Consider the following 14,772-nt stretch of genomic DNA (forward strand, 5'->3'; position numbering starts at 1 on the left):
CATCCGCGAAAAATGGTCAAACATTTCATTAATTAAAGACGCAAACTTACGGGCAAAGTTCCATCTCTCGGGGAATCCCGTCGGATCCGCTGCAATATGCTCGGTCTGCACATAAAAATAATTTTTATAGAAACGACGCTTGGTTCTGTCGTCCATCTTCACCACCAGACCCCTCGACCCCCCCAGGACGCACGTGAATCATCGTACCGCGAATCAGTTGTGGAGCAAAAATGATAAGCATATGGCCCAAAGTAACCTCAAGACTGGCAAATTCTGCATAATTGAGCAGCATAAGAAACAACCTGTACAAGTAAGACGAAAGCTGAGCAGGGCACACCTCGTAGTAACGGCAGAAATCTACCACCAACATGGGAAGAGGAAGTGTGTACCCTACAATGAAGGGGTAGGCGTAGAACACACAATATCTGGGGCAGTCGAAGTGAACTCTGTCGTCCCCCTCCGCCGGTAGCATCTCGACGAAATTGGGAATTCCCCACTGTTCCCTCAAATCTACAATTCCCCTTTTCTCACAACGGAAGCAACAGGTTCCGGCTCCGCTCCACCACCGAAACTGAAGTCAGTCGCGTCCCTCCCGAGGCGAGGCAGAATCTCATCTACCGAGGGAACCTCCTCATCCTCCACCGCATCCACTTCTCCGGGGATCTGAACAGAACTCTCTGGTACCGGATTAGCGGTAGGGAGATCATCGCAAGAAGAATCACCGGCCATTTTTAGCAGAAAACTCTCCAAAAAGAAGTAACACAAAGAAAGAATGAAAGGTTTCAGTGAGCAAGAAGGAAAGCGAGAATTCGAGGTATCAGATAAAGCGATATCTTAAGAACTTTCTCAAACGAATGTTGAAGTGTATCAATCAAATGACAGGTTCACCTATTTATAAGAGACATAAATTCCCCGAGCACGAAACCCAAGAGTCGCCATTTGAATCTGATAGGGCACGAAACGTTTTTCAGTTTCCCAGGAATGTGTCATAATGGTGGCAAGCACAAACCGACGCTTCATTTGCCAACCGGCGTTTCGATTCCAAAACCATTGCAACGGTCCACGAGTACCGAAAGAACACCTCCACTCCGCCAAAAAATCCACAGAACGCGACTAAGGAGCGGAAAATTGGGGGTTAGATTCCTCTCGACTACGCTGCCAACATGATCCGTCCGTCGAGCCAGACAAAGGACGACCCCGGCGGACGGAGGGACTAACTGTATTGGTCAAAATCTGACCGCCACGACCAGGTTGCCCATGACCCCTTTTTAGGAATCGAGTAGTAGAAGTCAATAGAGTCCACTTCATTCCTCCTCCAAGATATCCGACACATCAAAAAGAGCAATGTCTAGTCACGACCAGAACGCACCGCTGACCCAAGCGCGCCAAGTCATGATAAGGATCAAGATGGTTTGACTACATATATAGCCCAGGAAGGCTCTCAAACGGGGGGGGGGGGGGGGGCATCTCCATCTTTCCCACAGAAGAAAAATAAGAACAAAGCTCCATTCTTGTATTCTAAGAGGAAAAAAAACAATTGTAATCCTCCTTCCTCATCCATCGATGAAGAAGGCAGTGTATAATCTTAATAAGATTATTGATAGTTCATCCGTCCCATATGCAATCATTATTATTAAATCTTTCGATCTAGGATCAATTAAGTTTGACTAAGATTTACTCCTTCATCTTTGATTGATTTGTTCAAAAAGGTTTCAATATCTTTTGAGTCAAACAAGGGGCAGTAACTTATCTGCTTCATTTGCATGATTCTCTCTTCCCCCACTCGGAAAAAAGGGGTGGAATCATGTGATTTATTTCTAAACTTTAGATGTGCCCCTCTCAGTTGTGGTTCCTGACGAGAGTCCAGCATGGCTCACACAAGAATTCTACTTAATTCCTAGCTTGCTAATGCTTGGCTCGAGCTAATTGGAGCAGCTACCATTTTCACAAATTCTTATAAATTGAAGTCTGACTCTAGCATTTAATCCCCCCAAAACCAAAATTCGATGCATCAGAAGTTAACACAATAAACGTAAAGTCACTAAATTGCCAAAAATGGTACTATCTCCAGAATTTTTGAATATATCTAGCTGCTCCAACTTAATTGACAGGCCTACTTTACTGTAACCACAGGTTATTGATCTAATGGGAGTATCACCAGAGCTTGCCTACTTGGCAAGTGATGCTGACCTTGTCATTCTGGAAGGCATGATGAGCCTTTTGCTGTCAATTGTGTCTCTCGAGCCACAAATTTTGCTTCTTACGACAATACTATCAGTAATATTGATTGTAAGTGGCTATTTTCTTGAGATGCAGTATTTAAAAGCATAGGACTTGCAATGATGCCTATGCAGGTGGGAACATTTCTCTTACCCCTGCTGCTATATATGCAAGCGTCTCTTGCCTCCATCAACCTCTAATAGACTCATAAAGGGTCTCTTCTATCTGATTTTCCACATGTGACCCTCTCTCTGTATACTACAAAAACCCAGTTTTTCAGAGCTAAGTGTAAACATTGAGAGATGGAGCTATTGAAGAGGAAGCCCTATGGACTAAGTTGTATCAACCAGAAGTGTTGTTAACTCATTGTTTTGTGTTATGTGAAGAGGCGGAAGTCAATGGTATTTAAATTCTTATATTAATTTTAATCAAAATTTAATGTCAAACTTCCATATAAATGAAATAATTATATAAATTTTTATAGTAGAGGGAATAATATAGAAAGAGGGGGTATAAAGATAATGTGAGTAAATTGATATTTTGAATTAATTTAAAAATAAATTTATATCTCTTGCTCAATTAGCATTTTAGTTTTAAGAATCAAGATGTGTGATGTATGTAGTTTGGAGTCGAATACTTTTAAAATGACTCTCAAAAAGAGAATTATCACATAAATGCAGTACGATTCGATCAATTTTAAAGCAACTCCAATAATGTTGGAAGGGAGTTAATCCATCATTATTTTACACAAGAATAGAGGAACTGATGACACACATTTTTGTGGGGATAATGTTTTAAACTATGAAGCAACTCAGACATCGGCTGAACTAAATCTCAACTATGTTGCCTTACGGTAAAATTAATTATCCAATATTTTATAATTTATTTTATATCTTAATTGTGTGGAAGTAATACATACACTTTTTATATTTTATTTTTCTATTAGCGCTAGCAGTCGCCGTGCTAAATTAGATAAGAAGGGAGGATAGATTCTTCTCTAATGGCTCGGTATGGACTATGACTTTTTAGCTCATTCTTGATATTTATGTCTCTCAAAGTGTATGAGCCAATTGATTGAGCAACCGATGGGATCAGTATATATGTGTCAATTAGAATAAAATAGATTTAGATAGGGTAAGCATATACAGGAATATAATTGCACTATTTGGGATTACTATTTACAATTACAAAAATCATAAGGTAAAATTCATTTTAAGAATTACCTGTAAGAACTCATCTTCTTTTAGCACATGTGCATGATATATTTAAAGTATTTTAATATTTATTTAATTATAATATACTAATGTTAATTATATCCTAAAAGTATCATTTAAATTGTTAAAAATAAAGTGGCTTTAATTGTGTGGTTAAAATTGAGGTGATATTAAAATTGTTGAGCAAATTACGATCCAACTGTTTTATATATCGGTAACTCCCAAAAGTTAGAATATATTGGTTGTCAATAAATCATCATGTGTGTATTTATTAATTTGTCATTGTGAAATTTTAGGTTGGTAGAAGTTGATGTTGATGTGAGAAATTATTATGTTGAGATAATAATATAATATATTTTTATAATTTAAATTACGATATTACTAAATATATTTTTATTAGTTATTACTCTATTTAGTATTATTTCACTCAGTTTCAATTTTGATGAGATAGTTTGAATTTAGCTGTTACTGATACACTGTCTCTTCCTTCTTCTTGTGCCGAGGGTCTATCGGAAATAGTCTCTCTACTCCTCCGGAGTAGGGGTAAGGTCTGCATACACACTACCCTCCCTAGACCCCACTTGTGGGATCTCATTGGGTTGTTGTTGTTATTTGACTTAGCACGAAGTTTAAGAACGAAAAAAAAAACTTTTAAAACTTGTGATCCTAAAAGCTTTGTAGGGTCGTGATAGTTGTATGCGTCTAAGAGCTTCTCATTACGGGTAAAATAAAAAATCGAAAGTTAAATGTGTCATTCTTTTGAAATAGACTAATAAGAAAAATACTTTATGTAAATTAAAAGGAAATGAGTATTTATTTTTAAATCATATTGTATTTTTATTTGTTTGTATCACCGACTATATATGGGGTTATAATATTTAAGTTTATGCCAATAGTTATTCATATAGTTTATTCTTTTTAATTTATAGAATATAGCAGGATCATGATATTATCCGCACATCGTGCGGGTACTAATACTAATTTTATTTATAGCAAAGAAAGCATAAAAATCATATAAATATATGTTTCCTCGAAGTTAATCCAACTTTTACTTATATCAACTATAGAGCAATCTTAAATAAAAATGAGGTACAAAAAAATATGTGAAAATGATTAAAAATTTTCTCATATAAAAAGGTAATGCATTTTATCTATCTAAAAAATTTCTTATGCTTAAAACAAACTTGAAATAGGATAGTGAAAAATACAGCAAAATGGAGCAATATTATCATGTATTTGATTTAATGCAGGTCAGAAACCAAAATGGTAGTCGAACACCGTTCTCAACCCAAAATTTAAAAAAAAAGTTATTTCTAGTAAAGGGAGCAGTAGCAGAGAATGGAGAGCTCCGGGGAATTGGTGCCTTTTCCGTTGGTGATGACCTCGAATTACCGGGCAGGTACCATCCCGTACAGGTTCCCTTCCGACAATTCCACTAAACCCACGCCCACTGAGCTTTCCTGGATCCAAGTCTTCATGAATTCCATCCCTTCTTTTAGGTGCTCGTTTCTTATTCTCTATTTCATACCCCTATTATCTCTCTCTTTTTGATCCTTTTTATTTTTTGTTTTAATTAAATTCAGGAAGAGGGCCGAAAGCGGTGATACTGTTCCTGATGCTCCTTCCCGAGCCGAAAAGTTTTCTCACAGGTAACCTCTGTTACTCTATTCGATAAGGAAATTAACCATCACCCAATCCCTCTCCAACCTATCCAGGTGAATTTTTGTAAGCAGTATCGAAATTTATAGAAAAACTGGAATATAAGTTTGATTATCAATACTTCTAGACAAGAAATAGCCTTAGTTTATTGGTTTTGTTGAGTATTAAGTTAGAAAATGTCTTGAGTTCAATTCCACTTCATCACAATTTTTAACCACAAAGGCTCTCTCAAATATTTGCAAAAGAAAAATGTGCTAGTTGAGGTTTGAGCCTTTGACCACCTAGAGCAAAATCAAGTACATAACCAAGACACAATTTATAAGTGGTGTCATTTTTTCCTACTTATCCATTTCCGTACAGTATTAGTACATATATTTAGTAAAATTTTCCGACAAAGCGGTGTCGCGTGACACATCTTTGGTAAGCGTGCATCCGCCTCTGTTCATCTCCTTTTCATCCAAGCATAACCTTCGTTTCACCCACAACCTTAAGCAAGCTGTCTGTGTATTTAATATATATGCCACAAAAATGAAAATTAAGGTTTTGGATAGGTACGCTGAGATACTAGAAGATTTAAAGAAAGATCCTGAAAGTCACGGAGGGCCGCCTGATGGCATTGTAAGTCTAACCATCTATTATATAAAAGCATCGATCCTTTCCTGCTTACATTTTTGCTAACCTGTCTCCTTCTTTACACTCTGTTTTAGCTTCTTTGTCGCCTTAGGGAGCAAGTGCTTAGGGAACTGGGATTCAGAGATATATTTAAAAAGGTTAAGGTGGGTGATTTCTCCACTTATTTCATTCCTCAAGTTGATGTGAGCATGCCTTATGGTTCAAATAAACAGTCTCAATTCTCCTTAGAGAATTATCAAATAAAGGTCATAGCTCATTTGAAAGCATTTTTTTGTTTTTTACCCTTATCCCACCTGAGCAAAAATTTGTAGAAGATTTTGACTGTTTTCATTCTTGTGCATATGTAAATCCACTAGGATGAAGAAAATGCAAAGGCTATATCCTTATTTGAGGATGTAGTACATCTAAATGATGCTATCGAGGATGAAGCTAAGCGTGTGGAGAATTTGGTTAAAGGGATTTTTGCAGGAAACTTATTTGATCTTGGCTCTGCACAGGTAGGTAATGCTTTTTCATGGATATCCCATGGATGAAGAAATGTTTGCATTTAATATTTGTACCTCTGACTTGCCATGACCCCGCCGAGGTAGGCCATGCCCTTTCATGAATGACTCCTGGATAAAGAAATGTATGCATATAACATTTGTGCCTTTGGCTATGTGCCAAGAGTTCTTGTATACCATTACTAAACAAAAATTATGTGGCTAGAGTTCTTTAAAAGTGCTGTTTATTAAGAACTAAATTTGTTTTTGTTATAACACATGCATCGTCATTGGGTACATTTAAAAATTCATAAGACCCTTACACTAAGGGAGTTCTCATTTCCCATGTTGTCAACCCTATATTTGTGTTACAACGTTCATGAGATCTCTATTTTGTCTCTTTCAACCACACCACCCCGACTTTCACATTCTCAAACCCAATGATAATGATTAACCTCTTACTCCCCATGGTTTTTGCTCCTAAAATGTCAAGAGGTAAAATTTTGTGCTCTTTAATTTCAATTTTGGAGAGGTGCTCTTATTTGCCCTGATGTATATATATCAAATTGCATAAGTAACTTCTAATGGATCCTTCAAAATGAACTTCTAGAAAGTAGAAATTGATGCACACAAAATACATAATCTAAGTTTCCAACGAATTTGACTTCATGAGTTAATAAAATTTTATCCGACTCTTCCACATGCTAAAATCCTTCCAAAGTAAATTTTTAATATCCTAAATCTTGCTTAATTTACGACTAGAATTTTAAAATATTTTCAAGGTTGCATGAATAATTCTTATTGACTATTTGTTGAAGCTCGCGGAGCTGTTTTCAAGGGATGGTATTTCTTTTCTAGCTAGTTGCGAAAACCTTGTCCCTCGACCTTGGGTCATTGATGACTTGGATACTTTCATAACAAAATGGAGCAGAAAATCATGGAAAAAGGTTAGTAGTTAATCATGTGTCACTTATCTTCTCCACTGGGCTTTTAAGTTTTTACTTGTTTATGACAAGCATCCCATGCATTTGATGTACGCCGGTTCACCGGCTTGGTTACTCTTATACAGGCTGTAATCTTTGTGGATAATTCTGGTGCAGATATTATTCTGGGTATTCTGCCATTTACAAGAGAATTACTTCGTCATGGGACACAGGTTATTTTGAGACCCTAGTTTTTTTCTTGCACATCAAGATGGAAATTTTCTCGAGTGTTAACTGAAATAGAAAAAATAGGTTACCGAATCTTCTTTGAGTACATTGCAAAATTTAAAATGTTACTTTATTGACACACAAAACATTCTCCCTTATGTAAATATTGATTATAGTTAACATCAGCAAATATTTTAACATGCTCGGTTCTGTATCTTATGAGAGTGAAATTTATCCTCTTTTAATGCTCTCTTAGCTGCATTCAGTTAAATGGATATGGTTTATTTTCCTGAAGAACACGGGGGATATTCAAAATTGCAAAAACTATAGGGGCATCGAGTGCTAAGCTACACTATGAAAGTGTGGGGAGAGGGTTGTGGAGATGAGGGTGAGGAGGAGTGTGTCTATTTTCGAGAACCAATTCGGATTCATGCCGGGTCGATCGATCACAAAAGCCATTCATCTTGTGAGGAGATTGGTGGATCAGTATAGGGAGAGGAAGAAGGATTTTGCATAGGTTAAAGGCGTACCCGTAACATACACTAGGGCGATTAAGGACATATATGACGGAGTTAAGACTCGAGTAAGGACAGTGGGAAGAGTCTCAAGACACTTTCCAGTTGTGATGGGGTTACACCAGGGATCAACTCTTAGTCCGTTTTTGTTTGTCTTGGCGATGGATGTATTGACGCGTCACATTGAAGGGGAAGTACCATGGTGCATGTTATTTGCAGATGACATAGTACTGATTGACGAGACACGAGGCTGGAGGTTTGGAGACAGACTCTGAAATTTAAAGGTTTCAGGTTTAGTAAGACTAAAACAGAATACTTGGAGTGCAAGTTTAGTGACATAACTCAGGAGGCTAATAAGCTGGATTCACAAGTCATCCTCAAGAGAGGAAGTTTCACGTACCTTGGGGTAGTAATCCAAGGTAATGGGGAGATTGATGATGATGTTGCACATCATATTGGAGCTGGATAGATGAAATTAAGGCTAACAACCGGTGTCTTGTGTGATAAGAACGTTCCACCAAGACTCAAAGGTAAGCTCTATAAAGTGGTGGCTAGACCTACTATATTGTATGAGGCGGAGGGTTGGCTAGTCAAAAACTCTCATGTCCAGAGGGTAGCGGAAATGAGGATGTTGAGATGGATGTGTCAGCATACTAGGAGAGATATGGGTAGGAATGACGATATTCGGGACAAGGTAGGCGTGACCTCCGTGGTGTGGTGGACAAGATGCGAGAAGCAAGGCTGAGATGGTTCGGACATGTGAAGAGGGACGCCCGATGCAGTGAGGAGGTGTGAGAGAGTGACAATAGTGGGTATGAGGAGAGATAGAGGTAGACCGAATAAGTATTGGGGAGAGGTGATTAGGCAGGACTTGACACATCTTCAGCTTACCGAGGACATGATCCTTGATAGTAGGGTGTGTGTTATGAATCAGCCTCGACCCAATGTCACACAAGTAGCTATTGGCTGACACTAGCTATTGGGCCAAGAAAAAGCAATAGACCCAGGTTAATTTGGGATCCAGGTTGAGTAGTAGTTTGTATGCGTAGGACGGTTCCCTTAAAAAGGGTAGTGGCTGTGAGTTGGAGGTTATGCGTATGATTGAGAACTCTGTTCCCCTCTCGTCTCCGCTTCTTCCTCTAGACTATCTTTTTCTGTTCTCCCTCTGCTCTTTCTATCCTTCTTCTCTGAATCTCCATCTTAGTTCTAGTTTATGTTATTGTAATGATTGGCTCTTTGGGTTTATAAATTAAACCTATCATTTCCCTCGTTTACTTTGTGTTGTGAATTCGGGTTTATGACAGTGTGGAGGTCGAGAATTAGGGTAGAAAGTTAGCGGGAAGTCGAAAGTCTTTCCCCTCATACCTGTATTGGTAGTGTTATTCTCGTATTTCCATATTCTTAGATTTTTATTACTACTTGATGTTGTTTATGATTCGGTTTCACTATTATCTTGTCATTGCTACTGCTTCTCTTCTATGACTTCTATATTACTGCATGTCTCCCTCTATTCTGTTGTGTTTATGCATTCTAGCTTTAAGTCACGGTCTATAAGAAACAACCTTTCTACTAGCACAAAGGTCCGTAAGGCTGCGTACTCACTACCCTCCCCAGACCCACTTGTGGGACTATACTGGGTGTGTTGTTATTGTTGGTTTATTTTCCAGTACAACATTGCATGTGAAAAGGTGTTTTGTGCTGCTCTTGTGCCTGAATCATAGTTGTGGCGCTTTTTTCTCCTCAGTAAGGTAATAATTGCATTGGGTGTATTGATAAAGTTGGGGAGTGCCTCTTATGCAAATGGTATATCTTAAATCTATGCAAAAATCCGATTAATTGTGAAGAGTAGTAGAGTACCCAATCATCTATACTAACAAGAATATCATAGATATTTCGTATTCCAAAAGCTTACAAAGAAAAAAGACCTCTAATCTGGCACCTTCTTTACTGTAGAGGTCATCATTATTATCTTATTTCTATTTCCACAATCCAATGAAAGCTAAGAAGTTATAGGACCCAAACTCTGAGGCTAATGCCGTATAGTTTAAGTTCAAAAATAACTTAATAGACCAGATTTTACATAGGAATGAAGCCTCATCATAAGTTAACAATTTTCATATTCATAGACTTGCTAATTGTATGAAGTGCATCAGATTGGATTAGAGTTTGGCCGTTGTTGAGTGCTGACAACTCAATTAAGCCCTCCTAGTAAATGACAGATTTTTTTGTCTTTGCAGATTATTTTGGCAGCTAATGACTTACCTTCTATCAACGATGTTACTTACCGTGAGTTGGTAGAGATAATATCTAAGGTGGTAGAAGGGTTATGTTTTGACTTTTGGTGCTTTCGATTCCTCTTTAGGTTAAATTAACATGTATATTTGCTTATTAACAGTTGAAAGATGAGCACGGGAAGCTCGTAGGTGTGGACACGTCCAATCTTTTAGTTGCAAATTCTGGTAATGATTTACCGGTAAGGGGCAGTCACTTATCTGCTTTATTTGCATGATTCTCTGCTCCCCCACCCATCAGCACCCACTCGGAAAAAAGGGGTGGAATCCTGTGATTTATTTCTGAACTTTAGATGTGCCCCTCTCAATTGAGGTTTCTGACGAAAGTCAAGCATGGCTCACACAAGAATTCTACTTCCTAGCTTGCTAATGCTTGGCTCGAGCTAATTGGAGCAGCTACCATTTTCACAAATTCTTATAAATTGAAGTCTGACGCTAGCATTTAATCCCCCCAAAACCAAAATTCGATGTATCAGAAGTTAACACAATAAAAGTAAAGTCACTAAATTGCCAAAAATGGTACTATCTCCAGAATTTTTGAATATATCTAGCTGCTCCAACTTAATTGACAGGCCTACTTTACTGTAACCACAGGTTATTGATCTTATGGGAGTATCACCAGAGCTTGCCTACTTGGCAAGCGATGCTGACCTTGTCATTCTGGAAGGCATGGTGAGCCTTTTGCTGTCAATTCTTTGTCTCTGGAACCACAAATTTTGCTTCTTACCACAACACATCAGTAATATTGGTTGTAAGTGGCTATTTTCTTGAGATGCAGTATTAAAAGCATAGGACTGGCAATGATGCCTATGCAGGTGGGAACATATCTCTTACCCCTGGTGCTATGCAAGCGTCTCTTGCCCCCGTCAACCTCTAATAGACTCATAAAGGGTCTCTTCTATCTGATTTTCCACGTGTGACCTCTCTTTGTATACTTCAAAAACACAGTTTTTCTTTTACTTTTTAATATTTTCCTCTTGTTCCAAATCAAGCATTCTGTATCATGATTCAGTGAATGCATATGTTTTCAGGTGAAACTATCCTTTCTCTAGGCAAGTGCAATAGGGTTTCACTTGACATACCCTGAGTACCTTCCTAATTTGAAATAATTCGTTACTGGATTAAATATGTATGCAAAATGTTAGTACCATCATTTTTAGGTCCATGACACATTAGCTTCTGATTCCTCTATCATTTTTGGTGGCACAATTTGTCTTTTAAGGTCAAATTTCATTATTTCATCCATGATTTTTATTGATCTTGGACTTTTATCTCTGATTGGAGCAGTATTTGTTTATGTGTATAGATTTCCTGTATTTTCAGGTTTCAAAACGATAAATTATTCCTGGATATTAACTGATTTGACTTAACAACCAGACCGTTTCACATAAATTAAGACTGAGGTGGTAGTTCTTCCTCAGGTACCTTGTAGCTTGGAACTTGTAAATTATTATGACTTTCTTCCAAGTTTCTTCATATGGGCATTTGACAATATCGAAACAAAGTGAACATTTTTTTGGCATTTGGCAATATTCTTCGACTTGTCTTTTAAGGAAATTGTAATTACCATAAAATATCTCTCGTTTTTTAACTATGATATTGATTTCTTTTGCCAGGGTCGTGGTATAGAGACAAACCTATATGCTCAATTCAAATGTGATTCCCTCAAGATTGGAATGGTAATGGTTTATTTACTAGATGCGCAAGCCAAACCCCCCCACCCCACCCCACCCCACCCCACCCCAACCCAACCCAACCCCACCCTCTTCACCTTCTGGCTTCTATAGGGAACCAAGGAAGGACAAAAAGAAGAGAAAAAGCTCCCTTTTAAGGAGCCTTATCACTAAAATCTGGGAGAAGGGGATTATTTCACTTGATGTTTAGAATATTGATGCACGCCGGGCCTTTTTTTTTTCTTCCTCTGGTGTTTTTAGGTGAAGCACCCAGAGGTTGCTGAGTTTCTTGGAGGAAGGCTTTATGATTGTGTGTTCAAATATAACGAAATCATGGAATAGATGTAGTTATTGACTACTTATATCCTACAATTGGGCACGCTCAACAAACAAAAGATTCTTGTAAAATAATTTACTAGATATCACTTGCAAGATTAAGGCAATAAACTAAAATTATTGCAAGACACTTTTGTCGACATCACTTGTAAAATACTGCAAAAACCAGTTTAAGATGGTTAGTTGTCTATGAAGCCTTTTTGTCTATTGCTGTTGTAAACATGTGAGTGCAGGGTATGCCAGCTGCAACTTGATCTGCTCTGACCTAGTATTTGTTCCAGCGCGTAGTGATAAGTGGTAAAGCTACAAGATATGTTGTTGGCAGTTGGATAAGCATTCAGGATGGCTGTTTGGTTTAAATTGCTAAAACTGTAAATTACTGTCAATCTGAGGCAATAACAGCAGGAGAGATATCTAAAAGGAAAATAGCTTGGTAGTCGATTGGTTCGGTGAAGCCATTCTGAATTCTAATGGTTAGCTGTTCTATTCCGGAGTCATGTTTATTTTATATATGTACCATAATGGCTCTTTTTTAGTACATGTTGCATACAAGTGCATTGACTGACAAGACAAATGTGAAACACCCTCATCTCTCCTCGCGAGTTTGTAACTTTCACTGCACAAGGAGTTAAGGCTGTCGTTGCGCTGGAAATTCTTAATCCATGGCACCTTCAATACGCTTTTGACGAGACAAAGTTGTTGGGGGTTCCCGTATCGATGCGGTTCACCCCAGCGCTAAACCGCAGTAAAGGATGACACTTGAGAACGCCAAATGACTGCCTCCACTTACTGGCAGATAATAAGCTTTCTTCCTTACTGTTTGACATAAATAGGTGAAATGAGGAAAAAGTTAGTGGGGTTACCTTAAAATTATCGTGGTAAAAAGGTAAAAGCAACTCCAAGGACACAGCTTTGGATTTTCATATGCATTATAGATTGAATGTGTACAACCTGTAGTAGTGCTGGCCGTTGGTCACAAATGGGAAGTTGAGGGGCAAAAGAGTCTCATACATAAATAAATAAATAAATAAATGATGGAAAAGGAGAATATAACAGGCTGTCAATTAATGTGAAGGGAAAACGTAGGAATGTGCGGGTGACGGTGGTGAGTGATGACCACTACTTGTCACCACTCACCTTGTTTATTACTCCTAAAAATAAAATGCTGAGTAGTTTTTAGTTGGGGGGTTTCATATCATTTCTCTCCGAAAGGAAAGCCCCATCTGAACTACATTAATTTCCCTCTTCATCACTTAATCATAAACCATGAGCTCTCTTCTTCAAAGTTTTCAGAGCAAGGAAGCTCTGCCGATGTCGCAACCTGCAGAAGAAACAGCAGCAGGAGGACTTGGCGTCCGCAAAAGGCTGTCTTCTCTCTCCCTAAGGATGAACATGCGCGCGAGGTCTGCTTGTCAACAACCTATCCTCTCATTCTACTCCACCTCTAACTCCTCTTCCTCCTCGTGGGCATTTCGCCGATCCAAATCCTTGTCCTCTTTATCGGCCGGCATGGGAGAATACGCTGGCAGTTCGATAAGGAAATGGTGGGAGTGGGGATTGGGCTGGATCATGTCTAAGAAGCCCACGTTCGCCCAGGATCTGGAAATGAACGAAGAGGAGAAAGCCGTATTGGGATGCCACAGCAGGGGCAGCTTGAGGCACGTGTTTTACAAAGTAAGGTCGGAGCTGCGGAGGTTCGTCCGCTCCGACAACAACGTCGGTCTACCTCAAACCTTCCGCTATGACTCCTTCAACTACTCCAAGAACTTCGATGACGGCAAGGCAATGACAAACTGATCATATATATATTCAATATATATGCGTGCGTCAAATTAAATTACCATTTCTTTTTCTTTTGGAAGATCTATAAGCTCTTTTTGTGATGTCGGTTCATTCATTGATTGATTCCAAGTTGTTAGATAGATTCTAGTGGTTGCCAAATAATAGATCCATCGGGGAGTTAAAATGTACGTCTCATTATGTAGGCAGCCACAGTAAATGTGCTTCATAGTACTACTCTATATATCCATGTTAAGTATAATTTGCGGTGAGTACGTATAAATGTATAAATTAGCAGAAAGTGAATTAATTCATAGCGGTCCAAGCTCCTGGAGGCATCGCATTCATCTTCATCTTCATCGTATAGTCGAATGAGCAGCTGCACAGGCACACAATGCTAGTAGAGTGGAAGAGAAACCAATCCCAGCCTTGAGCATGCCGTTGTATTAATTTTTGTTTTTTTTTTCCCCTCTTCGTTGTCCTTGTAATTCTTTTCCGATACCATTCTTGTGCTTTATGTCATATTATGTACTTTCTCCGTTTGATTAATGTATAAATGTAAATTTTGTTGGCCAAAAAGTCACCGTCCGATTGGATTCAGCATTTGCATATATGTTTCTAATCAAAAGTTTGTGGCAAATGCAGTAGTATAGTTTTTTGTTTAAACGTGTTGATTCTCAAACAATAACTGCGAGGGTCCTATTTTGATCGATTTGAAACCAACAAGATGAGGGAGTAATTAATTATATGAGTACGTATTTCCTTAGAAACCTACTAGCTAGCTACTGAAATTAATGCACCATAGGCCTATCATCAAGT

The 14,772-nt window shown here is 38.3% G+C and overlaps 2 protein-coding genes across 4 annotated transcripts; both read left to right on the forward strand.

Annotated features, from left to right (window-relative positions):
- Window positions 1-4,660: 4,660 nt before the first annotated feature.
- LOC109239314 (uncharacterized protein At2g17340-like) lies at window positions 4,661-13,162 on the forward strand. Of its 3 annotated transcripts, XR_002069877.1 has the most exons (13): window positions 4,661-4,933; window positions 5,018-5,083; window positions 5,645-5,711; window positions 5,801-5,869; window positions 6,083-6,223; window positions 7,027-7,155; window positions 7,278-7,364; window positions 10,112-10,186; window positions 10,270-10,347; window positions 10,760-10,837; window positions 11,489-11,586; window positions 11,782-11,844; window positions 12,100-12,126. XR_002069877.1 is itself a non-coding variant. In XM_019405862.1 (12 exons), the coding sequence occupies exons 1-12, from the start codon at window positions 4,773-4,775 to the stop codon at window positions 12,426-12,428; spliced, it is 1,035 nt and encodes a 344-aa protein (XP_019261407.1). In that variant the 5' UTR covers window positions 4,661-4,772; the 3' UTR covers window positions 12,429-13,162. The 3 variants fall into 3 exon arrangements, 2 of the variants coding, with proteins under 2 accessions (XP_019261407.1, XP_019261406.1); XM_019405862.1 differs by lacking the exons at window positions 11,489-11,586; window positions 12,100-12,126 and adding an exon at window positions 12,408-13,162; XM_019405861.1 differs by lacking the exon at window positions 11,489-11,586 and having other exon boundaries at window positions 12,100-12,381.
- A 76-nt stretch (window positions 13,163-13,238) lies between these two features.
- Window positions 13,239-14,556, forward strand: LOC109239315. The gene has a single exon (XM_019405863.1). It carries the CDS (start codon window positions 13,441-13,443, stop codon window positions 13,969-13,971), a length of 531 nt encoding a protein of 176 aa, XP_019261408.1. The 5' UTR covers window positions 13,239-13,440; the 3' UTR covers window positions 13,972-14,556.
- Window positions 14,557-14,772: the final 216 nt, after the last annotated feature.

The sequence above is a fragment of the Nicotiana attenuata genome, unplaced genomic scaffold, assembly GCF_001879085.1.
Source record: "Nicotiana attenuata strain UT unplaced genomic scaffold, NIATTr2, whole genome shotgun sequence".
Lineage (NCBI taxonomy): Eukaryota > Viridiplantae > Streptophyta > Magnoliopsida > Solanales > Solanaceae > Nicotiana > Nicotiana attenuata.

Excerpts from the sequence above, each read along its gene's own strand:
- LOC109239314 (XM_019405861.1), top strand. The coding sequence starts at position 4,773 with ATGGAGAGCTCCGGGGAATTGGTGCCTTTTCCGTTGGTGATGACCTCG. Across the intron at positions 5,870-6,082 it reads ATATATTTAAAAAGGTTAAG|GATGAAGAAAATGCAAAGGC; the intron begins GTGGGTGATTTC and ends TAAATCCACTAG. Across the intron at positions 11,845-12,099 it reads ATTCCCTCAAGATTGGAATG|GTGAAGCACCCAGAGGTTGC; the intron begins GTAATGGTTTAT and ends TGGTGTTTTTAG.
- LOC109239315 (XM_019405863.1), top strand. The coding sequence starts at position 13,441 with ATGAGCTCTCTTCTTCAAAGTTTTCAGAGCAAGGAAGCTCTGCCGATG.